We start from the raw sequence: 13,695 nt of genomic DNA on the forward strand, positions 1-13,695 counted from the left end.
TTGGCTTTTGTCATTCAAACTTTTAATTTTCATCATTCAACCTTTAAGTGTGTCAAGCTAAGTGAAATCGTATCTGTGGCCATTGCTGGTGACATGCGAAAAGCACCTGTGCTGGTGACACATTAAAGATACCCAGTACATTCTGTGGAATGGTTGGCATTAGGAAGGGCAACCAGCTGTAGAAACCGAGCCTAAACAGATGGAGCCTGGTGCAGCTCTCCAATTTACCATCCCCAGTCAAACCATCTTACTTATGCCAGTATGGAAAACCGATGCTAAATGATGATAATGATGATGTATCATTTCCGTTGTTATTGATATATTTCATTCTTTCTAAGTAAGATATTTATTGGAATTGTCTGTTGATTGTGATATATTCTTAACTTGTCTAGGCACAGGTGTGAGCATAGATGTAGGGTGTAGCCATTGGCACAGAGGTAGCTGTGTGGTTAAGAAGTTCACTTTGCAACCATATGGTTTTGGGTTTAGTCCCACTGTGTGGCACCTTGGGCAAGTGTTTTATTAATCTAAACCCTTCAGGGTGATGCCCCAGAATGGTTGCAGTCCAATGATTGGAACACGTAAAGATAAATTGTTTTAGAATTATTTTATTACTAAAGTGTTTAACTGTTATATGATGAGTAACTTTGAAGTATACTTTTGCTACAGTGGGTAATAGCAGTAAATATGACATACATATATTAATTATAATTCATCTTTTATCGCGTTATTTGATGCTTATACAAAATGAGGAAATGAATACTAATTTTCAAAATGAAAATATGTATCACTAAAATGAAATTAAATAAACCAAATTTCTCATTTGCATAATTATTATGATTTATTCCCTCTCCTCTTCCTCCTGCCACCAAGTCTAGTTTATGCACCTGCCCTATACCTCCTATGTTTGCTCTATCTCTCTTTCATTCTCTCACTCCCTCTCTATCTGGTGTAAAATGTGACTGGTTGTTGTTGTTGGCACTCCGTTGCTTACGACGTCGAGGGTTCCAGTTGATCCGATCAACGGAACAACCTGCTCGTGAAATTAACGTGCAAGTGGCTGAGCACTCCACGGACACGTGCACCTTTAACGTAGTTCTCGGGGGATATTCAGCATGACACAGTGCGACAAGGCTGATCCTTTGAATTACAGGCACAACAGAAACAGGAAGTAAAAGTGAGAGAAAGTTGTGGTGAAAGAGTACAGCAGGGTTCGTAACCATCCCCTGCCGGAGTCTCGTGGAGCTTTAGGTGTTTTTGCTCAATAAACACTCACAACGCCCGGTCTGGGAATCGAAACCGCGATCCTATGGCTGCCATTGTGCCTCCACTAACGTGACTGGAAAAATAAATCAGCCAACATTTATATTGAATTATATTATATGCAGATGCTTTTCTAAAAACAAAAATGTATATCAGTAGAATGGAGCATAATCTAATGTTTGTTTTAATTAAATATTTAATTCTCTTAGCCCTTTTGATATCAACTCACCTGAGAATGAATGCCTCTGGCTCTATGATGCAAACTTCCTGTTTTGAAGTGATCTCAATTAAAAGCTTTCCATCAAAATTACATGTTAATTTGTACTCTAAACACCAGCCTAATAACGACTGAGTTGTTTTACTAAATTTTTCATTATTTTCAAATTTTGAAATGAAGGAAGTGTACTTCAGTAGAAATACAATAATGAAAGGGTTAATATCTCCTGTTAATTATTAATCAATTAATTCTTATTTCAGTATCAGAAATCAGTTAATTTAATGCCAAATCAGTTGTTTTTTAATTTTTTGTTCTCTTTCAGGTAAAAAGTGTAAAACCATGTTTAAAACAGTTACAACAGAGTATACAAACAGTTACCCAGTTACATTCAGATGATGGTAAGTTGAAAAAAATTTTTTTTATTTAAAATTGAAAGATGATTAATAGAACTAAAGACATTAAACTATTTAGACATGACTCTATATTTAAAATCCAGTGTTATTTTATTATCATGAGATACCATTGATGCGTCTAATTCATTGATCATATATCATTTTCATCCTTGTTTAATGTCCACTTTTCCATGCTTGCATTGGTCACACAGAATTTTGTTGAGACAGATTTTCTTCAGCCAGGTGCCCTTTCTGTTTCCAAGCAAAGTAATATTTCCCCATGGTTAGACATGTTTTTCTTAGAAGACTGGAAACCAACAATATTGCTTGTGTGATGGTGGTGTGCTCATTTACAATCATCCCAATGTTATGACAAGAGACCCCACACACACACACACACACACATATTGGGTCATCCCATAAATAATGTGGTTTTGTCAATTGCATAAACTAAGTCAGACAGGAATGGGATAAACTGCCTGCATCAACTTGATAGAAAAGCAGATAGTAATTTTACCTTTTCTTTATTCTTAGTGCAAGTTTTGGAGAGTGCAGTTGAATTTTTAAAGTTATTTTTTTCAAAGCTATAATGGAAGTGATAAAGGAGCATATTTTGCTTTATGAGTTCAATAAAGGCAACAACACAACAGAATGTGCGAGGAATATTAATGCAGTATATGGGAATCAGACAGTAAGTGCAAGCCAGTGTCAACGGTAGTTCCAGAAGTTCTGAGAAAGAAACTACAGCCTAGAAGATGAGCCTTGTCCTGGAAGATATGTAGAGCTTGGCGAGGACGTCCTACAAACCCTGATGGAATAAAATCCCATTGTAACTGTTGAACTAGCAGAGAAACTTGGATTTGTTATTCAACCATTCATCAACACCTGCATACCATCGGAAAAGTCAACAAATTGGGTCAATGGGTTCCTCACAAACTTTCCGAGTCTAATCATGCGCAGAGAGTGAATGTGTGCTCTTTTTTGGACTGAATAGTGGTTGGTGATGGAAAAATGGGTTCTCAAGTGCCATTGACAGTGGTTAGGGAAAGGAGAAACAGTGGCACCCCAGGCTAAAGAAGGTCTTCATCCATGTAAGTTGTTATCTGTTTGGTGGGATATGAAGGGTTTAGTCCAATTTGAACATTTAAACCCAAATGATAACAAAGGAGATCTACTGCTAGCAGTTTGAGTGGCTCAAGTTGGCACGAGAAGAAAAACAACCATCTTTGGTTTTGAAACAAAAGATGTTCTTCCATCAGGATAATGCTTGGCTACATATAGCTAGAATAACATTCCAAAGGCTGGAGCAGTTCGAATGGGAAACGATACCCTACTTGGACATTGCCCCATCTGATTATCGTTTATTCTGCAATCCTCAAAATCATTTGGACAGAAAAAATATAAATTCTGTAGACAAGGTCAGAACAGCACTAGAAGAGTATTTTTTGTCATGGACAAGTAGACTTTTGAAGAGGGGCCTTGCAAGTCTACCAGATAGGTGGAAAATGAAGGAGAGTATATTTTAGATTAAAAAAGAACTTTATCTTAATTTTGAAAAATAAAAGTATAAAAAAAACATTATTTATGGGATGACCCAATATATATATATATATATATATATATATATGAGTTTGCAGGGATATACTATCCAAGCAGATATCATGTTTGCTCTCAGTTTGGTTCCATTCTCATTATTATTAATGTTATATATATATATATATATATATATATATATATATATAAAATCAACTGACAGTCTGTCAGTTACTACAAAGTGGGTTCCAGTTGATACAATCAACAGAACAGCCTGCTCATGAAATTAACATGCAAACGGCTGAGCACTCCACAGACACGTGTACCCTTAACATAGTTCTCAGGAAGCTTCAGCATGATAAAGAATGTGATAGGGCTGGTCCTTTGAAATACAAGTACTACTCATTTTTGCTAGCTGAGTGGACTGAAGCAACATGAAACGAAGTCAAAAATTGAACTCACGACCTCATGTTCATGAGCTGAATATCCTTACCTCTAAGCCTATATATACACACCCACAAAACAGAAAAATGAAATTCTTTGGTATTATTTTATCTCCATTACACATGTACCAAAAAATTTCCATTTTCTTGTTTTGTTATTCAGCAACTGTGCAAATAATATTTCCATAATTCTCAATTTTAATGTGTTTTGATCTACATACAACAATGACTATGGATGGATACATATTGATTATGATAATGGAATAAGCAGATGTGCTCCAAGAGGAAACAGGTGGGAGTTATCCTAAACACTTATTTATATTTACACACACACATGATAGGCTTGTAGTTTTTGGCTACCAGATTCACTCACAATACTTTGGTCAGTCTGTCAGTCTGGGGTTATGGAAAACCCCAATAGGGGGTGCTATAAAATCGCTTTGATGTTTTAACATTTTTTTCCTCAAGCAAGAATTTTTCTTAGTGGCAGATTGCAGTGAAAATGCCCTTTTCTCAGGTCAATGTGTTGGAAATATATTTAAATTGACTGCAAAGTTTGTTTATTGAAAAAAGAAAAAGAAAATTCAATATCAGACAAGAATTTCTCTGTTCTGCTTCATATGTATATAAAACTGTGTTGCAAGTTTTTTTGATGATGTGTTTCCTGGTTTTTTCAGAACCACTTTCTAGCAACCAGATAGACCAGTTCCAATGGTTACCCAAAGAACATATGTGTGTCTTAGTTTATCTTGTGAGTATGACTGAGAATTTTATTTGATACCCCATACTGACTTGAACTCAAATCATTTAGATTTTTTTTTTTCTGAAATGATATTTAGATATTGGTTATTGATTAAAGTTGTATTAACCATTGATTACATTGGTCTAAAGTTTCATTAAAAATTCATTATATCATGAAAATCAATCAATTTCAGGTATTGATCATTCATTATCGGTTCAATATTTGTTTAGCATTGTGTATGAAGTATTGACTATCACAAACAATGATTTTATTGAGAACAAAAGCACCACTGATACCACCACCAACAACATCGTCATCATCAACATCGCCATCATAATTGTCATCTTCATCATAATCATTTTACATCTTTTCATGATGGCATGTGTTGGAAATGTTTTCATGGCTTGAGTCAGTTCTTGTTTGGAGGTTACTGCTCTCCAAATGGGTGGGTGGTATCATATTTTACTTTATGTTCCATTTTGAATGCTGCTACACAGCATCCTTTGCTAGGGAATCAGCTTGATGATATACCCACAAAGAAAGTTCATGCCTTCTCTACCTCCCTGAAACAACACTTGTTTTTTTTAAATTGCTACAATTTAATGAGAGAACATCCTCTGAAATCTGACAAGTGATTCATAGAGTGAGGTTGAATATACATTTGGCATGCATTAGATCTCCCCTGGGGAAAATATCTGTCTGGCAGTGGTTTCATTATATGTTAGTCAGCTGACCCATCAACAATGTGGATGTATATATTCATGGGTCTATGTGGTATACTGTATAATTTGTAATAAATGTAACATATCTTACATTGGTAGCAACTTCTACAGACTGCACATCTATCATTAAAGATTATCATTATCACTTTAATGTCTATTTTACTATGCTTGCATGGGTTGGATGAAGTTTGTTGAGGCAGCTATTCTACTCCCAGATGCTCTTCCTGTTACCAACCCTCACCTGCTTCCAAGCAAGATTGTATTTCCTCATGGCTAGTCATGTTTCACATTGGAATGTTGGAAACAAAGGGCATCAGTATAGTGACAAACGTTTGCAACTATTATGCAGTGTCAAAATAATGAGACAGACAGATAGACACACCCACACACACACACACACACACACACACACACACACACACACACACACACATTCATTCATCTAGGTCGACTAACAATGTGAAGTGAAACACCTTGCCTAAAGACACTGCTCCCCGGTTCAGGAATTGAACCCATGACATGATGATCATGAGACTAACACCCTGTTGTTGTTGTCAGCACTCCATCGCTTATGGCGTTGAGGGTTCCAGTTGATCCGATCAACGGAACAGCCTGCTCGTGAAATTAATGTGCAAGTGGCTGAGCACTCCACAGACACGTGTACCCTTAACGCAGTTCTTGGGGATATTCAGTGTGACACAGTATGACAAGGCTGACCCTTTGAATTATAGGCACAACAGATACAGGAAGTAAGAATGAGAGAAAGTTGTGGTGGAAGAGTACAGCAGGGTTCGCCACCATCCCCTGCCAGAGCCTCGTGGAGCTTTAGGTGTTTTCGCTCTATAAACACTCACAACGCCCGGTCTGGGAATTGAAACCGCGATCCTATGACCGCGAGTCTGCTGCCCCAACCACTGGGCCATTGCGCTTCCACATGACTAACACCCTAACCCCTTCACATATATATGACTGTCTTAAGCCTTATTACTTTAATTCAAAATACTTGACATTAACTGATATATCATCATCCTTATTTAACATCCGCTTTCCATGCTGGCATGATCAAACAATGGGTAAGTCAACTCTGTATGTCTCTAACATCACTGTTGCTATTCTCTCCCTTCCACAGGTTACAGTGATGCATTCCATGCAGGCGGGCTACATGGACAAAGCACAAAAATATACTGACAAAGCTCTCATGCAGATTGAAAAATTAAAAAGTAATTATGTTTTCATTATTTTGCATTTTATATTTTTGTATGTGCAAGAATCTTTTACTTATTTCTGTCATGTGACCGCCACCTTGAGTTTTACTTGAATAAATCGACCCCAGAACTTTTTTTTGAGCCTGGTACTTATTCAACCAATTTTATTTTGCTGAACTGCTAAGTTATGAGGATGTAAAGATACCAACACTGGTTGTCAAGCTGTGGTCACACACACACACATACATACATACATACATACATACATACATACACACACACACACACACACGCACATACACACACACACACACACACACATACACACACACACACACACACACACACACACACACACACACACACACACACACACACACACACACACACACATGATGGGTTTCTTTCTGTCTACCAAATCCACTCACAAGGCTTTGGTCAGCACAATGCTATAGTAGAAGACACTTGCCTTCTACTATAGCAGTGGGACTGAACCGGGGAGCCAAGCTTCCTATCATAGCCAGGCCTGCGCCTCTGTTGATAATTTTTTTTTTTTGTTAATTGGATACATTTATATATAGCAACATATTTTGACAAGAAAAGAAATAAAAAGAAATTAAAGTATGAACTGTCTCATCAAGGAAACAAAGAGAAAAGATGGAGTGGTGGGGCAAGCAACAAAAGATGGGCGGGGTAGATAACCGGTTGTACACCTCAGACCAACTGACTTGTTCAGCTGCACCTCATGGACATAATTCTGTTTAAAAAAAAAAAATTAGTAGAGGCATGGGAGTGGCTGTATGATAAGTAGCTTGCTTACCAATCACATGGTTCCGGGTTCAGTCCCACTGCGTGGCACCTTGGGCAAGTGTCTTCTACTATAGCCGCGGGCTGACCAAGGCCTTGTGAGTGGATTTGGTAGACGGAAACTGAAAGAAGCCTGTCGTATATATGTATGTGTATATATATATATATATATATATATATATATATGTGTGTGTATGTTTGTCCCCCAACATTGCTTGACAACAGATGCTGGTGTGTTTACGTCTCCCGTAACTTAGCGGTTCAGCAAAAGAGAACGATAGAATAAGTACTAGGCTTACAAAGAATGAGTCCTGTGGTTGATTTGCTCAACTGAAGGCGGTGCTCCAGCATGGCCGCAGTCAAATGACTGAAGCAAGTAAAAGAGAGGAAGAGTTTCGTCCCTTCGCTACCTGAAGTCGTTCAGTTTTGCATTTTTCACTGGGTACAACTGTTTATTCACATTCCAATCCATACAGCCTCCTGTTACTGTTCAGTCACCATTTCTTCTTTCAACTACTAAATTCTCAGACCTCATTTAGAATATTAATTGCATTAAAGCTGGAGTCCATTCACCCTGCCCAACTTTTATGCACTGTCAAAGCTACATGGAACTGTCCTAGATTCAATAGTAAGAAATACTTATTTTGAGCTGTTCCCTCTATTAGGCTCTAATCCTTCTGTTGTTTTTTAATGTACTAAAACCTTTCTGAATGCAACGTATTTTCCTGCCTATTTCTATTATAAAACCCTTCTTTTTTTTGCCTCTTCAGTGCTGGACGCCCATCCACTCTTATCATCATTCCAACTGATGCTGCTTGAACACATCGTCATGTGTCGTCTAATAATGGGCAGTAAGTCTGCCGCCATCCAAGAAGTAAGTCAACTAATTTTCCAAGATTGTTTTCTCTTTTTCTATATTCCAGGGTCGTTGCCAGTGCCCCTGGACTGGCTCATGTGCGGGCGACACATGAATTCTTTCGAGCGGGATCGTGCCAGAGCCCCTGGACTGGCTCATGTGCGGGCGACGCCCCTGGGCCGGCTCTTGTGCGGGTGACACATGAGGTTTTTCAAGCAGGATCGTTGCGGGTGCCCCTGGACTGGCTCATGTGCGGGCAACACATGAAATCCTTCGAGCGAGATCGTTGCCAGTGACCCTGGACTGGCTCTTGTGCGGGTGACACATGAAATGTTTTGAGCGGGATCGTTGCCAGTGCCCCTGGACTGGCTCGTGTGCAGGCGACACATGAAATCTTTCGAGCGAGATCATTGCCGGTGCCCCTGGGCCGGCTCTTGTGCGGGTGACACATGAGGTTTTTCGAGCGAGATCATTGCCAGTGCCCCTGGACTGGCTCTTGTGCTGGTGACACATGAAACTTCTTCGAGCGAGATCGTTGCCGGTGCCGCTGAACTGGCTCTTGTGTGAGGTTCTGGGATTTTTCGAGCGAGATCGTTGCTGGTGCCCCTGGGCTGGCTCTTGTGCGGGTGACACATGAGGTTTCTCGAGCGAGATGAGCGTGGCCTTTGCCAGTACCGCCTGACTGGCCTTCGTGCGGGTGACACGTAAAAGCACCCACTACACTCTCTGAGTGGTTGGTGTTAGGAAGGGCATCCAGCTGTAGAAACTCTGCCAAATTAGATTGGAGCCTGGTGTTGCCATCCATTTTCACCAGTCCTCAGTCAAATCGTCCAACCCATGTTAGCATGGAAGGCGGACGTTAAACGATGATGATGATGATGATCTGTATCCTTTGGTGTTTCATTTACAGCGATATAGGACAGTTCACGATAATGTTTAGATCAATAAAAAGGAGATTAGTAATATGGGACAGTTAATGTCAATAATACTGTTAGAAAAAGAGCTTTGTTCTTATATATGTCAAACATATGGGTTTAGATAGTCATGTAATGTCACTTGCTTCTGATAGGACACTTTGGGGGAAGAACCCAGGACTCTAACCCCATGAGCTTCCAAGGAATAGTGGGTGGTGAAAATGAATGGATATTTGTCAAATTCTAGGGTTGTGTAATTCTGTAGTTTCATAGAGAGAGGATGAGTGAGTCATGCTACCACAGAAAACCAGCATTAAACAAATGAACTACACACACACATATATATATATATATATATATATATATATATACACACACCACACACACACACATGTAAAAAGTATGGATTATGTAACAAAATCAGACAGTAGATATATCAGGTGGGTTTGTTGTCTTAGAATAGGCTGAGAAATGAATTTCACATGTGGATGACTCTAAAATTTTGTTTGTTGACAAGTTTTCTTTTGAGATTCTCTTAGAATCTTGTTAATTAATATTGATTAAAAACAAAATCTGGTGCCTTTTAAACCACATCTCATGTTGACTGTTCGGTCCTTCAAGTACAACAAAGGACTTATAAAAAAATCCTGTTGCTAAGAACAGAAGTTGCTGCATCACCTTGTTGCAGATATTTTGGGTTATTGAGTGAAGGAGGAATTAGATCAGAGTTATTTTATAGTTGATATAATGGTGAAATTTCAGAGCACTATGAAGACATTTCTAGGATTCTGTCATCCAAACCAAATCTGTTTGTAAATTAGCGCACTTATATAATGAGTTGTAATTTAATGACTGTGTTCTATAGTGGTATAAGATGAACCATTTCATAGGTTCTGATGGGTCCAAGGGCCACATTGTGTGGCACCATGTAAAAGCACCCAGTGCACTCTAGTGATTGGCCCGAGGAAAGGCATCTAGCTGTAGAAACCATGCCAAATCATACTGGACTCTGGTGCAACACCCTACCCGCTCTGGCTACACTGTCCAACCCATGCCAGCATGGACAACGGATGTTTGGCCACACTGTCCAAAACAGATGTTAATTGATGATGATGATGTCTGTTTTTGACATGGTTTCTACAGCTGGTTGACCTTCTTAAAACCAACTGCTTTACTGTGTGTATTGGGTGCTTTTTCATGCTACCAGCACTTGGCAAGGTCACCATGCAGCTTTCAAAACTATGAACCCTGATCCTGAGGGAGCAGATTTATAATAGATGAGGGATTAAAGTGTGAGAGAAGGGGCTAGAGTAGGGTGGGTTTCTTACTGTAGAGGAGCTACATGACTACATACAGTTTAGAAAAGAGAATAGGAGTGATTGTGGACCCTTGAGGTATGAAGTGAGTTGAAACAGAAGAATCAGGAGTGTGGGGGTGTATGGGATTATGAGAGGTGGGAAATGGATGAGGAGGTGAATTTAATGAAGGAAGAACAACTGTTGTGAGAGTTGGATCTAGTAAATGATGGATAAGGGTTAGCAGGGGTGATTAATGTTGCATGAGTGTGTTTGTGTGTGTGTGAAAAGCACCATAATAATAACCGTATAATATTTTAAATATTAACCCATTACCTCCCATAATTCTATTAACTGGAATTTTTTTTATAAAACTTTGATTTCTAGCATAAAACAGCCTTAGAAACATTTCAAAATAAACATTTTAAATAGAAATAAGCGAGATATTGGGTGAAAAATTAGCAGACCTCATTTGAATATCGGAGAAATATACCTAGTAGATATAGCAAAAAGGTTAGATATGTGTAAATATTGATAGATAATTACGAAATTTGTAATTTTTAAGTGATCTCATATGAGATCACTAGTAGGTAATGGGTTAATGTAATGATTATAATAATAATAATAATAATATTTATTTGCATTTTCTGTCTCCTTTCAGATCTTCCAGGCTTGTAATGTCTGCCAACAACAACCCAGGTTATTTTCAACTCATGGAGCTCAAATACACACACTATTAGTGAGTGACCTGTCTTTAGTTATTTTCTACTTCTTTGTTGTTTGTTTTATTTAACTCATATACACATATTATGTGTATATATTTGTATCTGTGTGAATGTTTTACATTCTGTGCTGAGCTGAGCTGCAGATGGTATTGTTGGTTGACATTAACCTCATCAACAAATTACCCAGTAGCTTTGCGCTCTTGAAGATAAGTTGATTGAAAACTCCCTTATTTGAAAAACAGATAAGGATTAGAAACAGGAAGGGCATCCAGCTGCAGAATAATCCCTTGGTTATATGTATTCATCTAACACAGGGGTTCTCAACCAGAGTCCATAGGGCACTTGAGGGTCCATATAAGATTTTGTTGTTAAAATTTATCTGCAATAAATTGGTTATACTTTTACAATACACAAAATATATATTTTTTTAATGCAATTCCTAATAATTTTTAATTATAAAAAAAATATAATAGGATATTTTTAAACATTGCATGACCAGTAGGGACCAGGAGGTAAAATAGGGATCAAAAGGGGTCTGTAGGCAAAACAAATGATTGAGAACCACTGATCTAACCCATGACAACATGGAAAAACAGATGTAAAACAAACAAATTAATGTCACAACTTGATATTTTTTCCTGTTTAAGGATAAGACATACTTATTGGACATAAAGGTAACATTCACTGAAACACATGCACACACACAACATAAAAGCTTTTCATGTACTTTTATTAATATTTTCTGTCTTTTCCTTCCTTCTAGGGCCTTTATGCTATGTCTATGAACTGTATGGAGGCAGCAGAGTCACAGTTTAATACAGCTTTTAAAGTAAGTTTTCTGCTGCAAATTCAACCTTCATTTATGTTAGGCAAAAATTCTGTAGATGTTACATCTTATGTTTTTTTTCTTTGTCTTTTTTTTGGGGGGGGGGCTAATTCACTGATGTTATATTCTCTAGAATTTCTCTTTCAATGAAGTGATATTCAGTTTTAAGAATCAAAGTAAAATGATGTTCCACTGTATAAATTTAAGAATAAGGGAGTTGCTATGTGGTTGACTAACCTGCTAGAAATAATAGTTAAATTTCCCTAAACTGAAACTCTAACATTTTGATATGGAATGCTTGGACACCTCAGCTAAAGTAGTCCTCTGTATATTTTGTTAAAAGATGGTTGAAATGTCATCAATTGATCAGACATCTGCTTGGTTTAAACAGCTACAACTGTTGTTGCTGGACCAGTGTTGAGACAAAATTAAAATGAAATGTACCAAGTATCTCTTATTGGTAGAACTATCTTCTTTAAATCTTCATTTGGAAGAAATCTGATCTGTTGAATGTGTTAACTAGAGTATGGTACAAGAGCCATTTCCTCTCTTTGATGTTGTTTCCTCATCACAGAACTGTAAGGTAGGCAAGTCACACAAGTTGCCTCTGCGGAACAAAAGGTAAAATTGATCTTCAATAAAATTCATAGAAAATAAGCTTTTTAAGATTTGCTTTAATGTTCAAAACAGAAATATTTATTCATCTGCCACATTAAATGCAGGCATTGATTTAGTAACAATTGGGTGAACTTTACATATATATTCATTTCAAATTTTGGCACCAGGCCAGCAATTTCAGAGGAAGGGAAAATGGATTACGTTGACCCCAGTGCCCAACTGGTACTTATTTTATTGACCCCAGAAAGATGTAAAACAAAGTCGACCTTGGTGGTATTTGAACTCAGAAGGTGAACTCTGGTGGCATTTGAACTCAGAAGGTGAAGTCTGGTGGTATTTGAACTCAGACGAATGAAATGCTGCTAAGCATTTTACCTGGATGCTAGTAATTCTACCAGCTTGCGACCTTAACTTTAAATATATTGACTTCACTTGGCTAACTACAGTCTGGTTTGTTGTTGAACTTTGATTATTTCTGATCTAGCAGACTTATTAAATATGTTTCAGACCTAAATCATCAGCATCATCATTTGTACATATCTCGGACTACATTATCCACGATGTGGACAAAATAGGTTTTAGCTTCTATTTCTAGTAGGTGTCAAGCAATCACATAATGGTTCCTTTACTGTCTTTTGTAAATAGATGAGAGGCATCATTAGTTGAGTGTGTGAGCTGACCCAAATATTTTTCTGTTTAACTTTTCATTTTCATCATTTTGTTTCTTTTTTTTTTATCCTTGCAGCTTTCTACCGATGTAGATTTAAGAACATTTGTAAAACTGAACCTTGCTATTGTATATTTACGAACAAATAGACAAACAGATTTAATAAGTCTTCTGGAAACAGTAGTTTCACCCCAGAAGGTTTCTCCTTCCACGTAAGTTATATTTTTCAACTGTTCTTTATTTCCATAAGCATAAATTTTAGTTAATGAGTTTTTATCTCATAAAGCTAGTAAACATTTAAATACAAAATAATCGTAAAATTGTTGTTTTCAACACCTGACTTGAATTGTTATGAATTATGTAGCCCAACATTAATCCCTACATTCAGTTCTTCCATCCCAGAATGTCAGAGCTGTCTGGAACACTCTCCCTGCTCATGTCTTTTGTGCAGATTTTGAATTACAAAGGTT

The 13,695-nt window shown here is 37.6% G+C and overlaps 1 protein-coding gene across 2 annotated transcripts in view; it reads left to right on the forward strand.

Annotated features, from left to right (window-relative positions):
• LOC106874245 (MAU2 chromatid cohesion factor homolog) overlaps positions 1-13,695 on the forward strand; it is a 78,067-nt gene that overhangs the window by 51,288 nt on the left and 13,084 nt on the right. For both annotated transcript variants that reach the window (XM_014921901.3, XM_089347028.1), the window contains exons 7-13: positions 1,803-1,878; positions 4,526-4,599; positions 6,442-6,532; positions 8,095-8,198; positions 11,051-11,128; positions 11,878-11,943; positions 13,304-13,437. In XM_014921901.3, coding sequence (XP_014777387.1) covers positions 1,803-1,878; positions 4,526-4,599; positions 6,442-6,532; positions 8,095-8,198; positions 11,051-11,128; positions 11,878-11,943; positions 13,304-13,437 — 623 coding nt within the window. The remainder of the gene's footprint in view (positions 1-1,802; positions 1,879-4,525; positions 4,600-6,441; positions 6,533-8,094; positions 8,199-11,050; positions 11,129-11,877; positions 11,944-13,303; positions 13,438-13,695) is intronic.

The sequence above is a fragment of the Octopus bimaculoides genome, chromosome 2 (genome assembly GCF_046866305.1).
Source record: "Octopus bimaculoides isolate indiv1 chromosome 2, ASM4686630v1, whole genome shotgun sequence".
Taxonomy (NCBI): domain Eukaryota; kingdom Metazoa; phylum Mollusca; class Cephalopoda; order Octopoda; family Octopodidae; genus Octopus; species Octopus bimaculoides.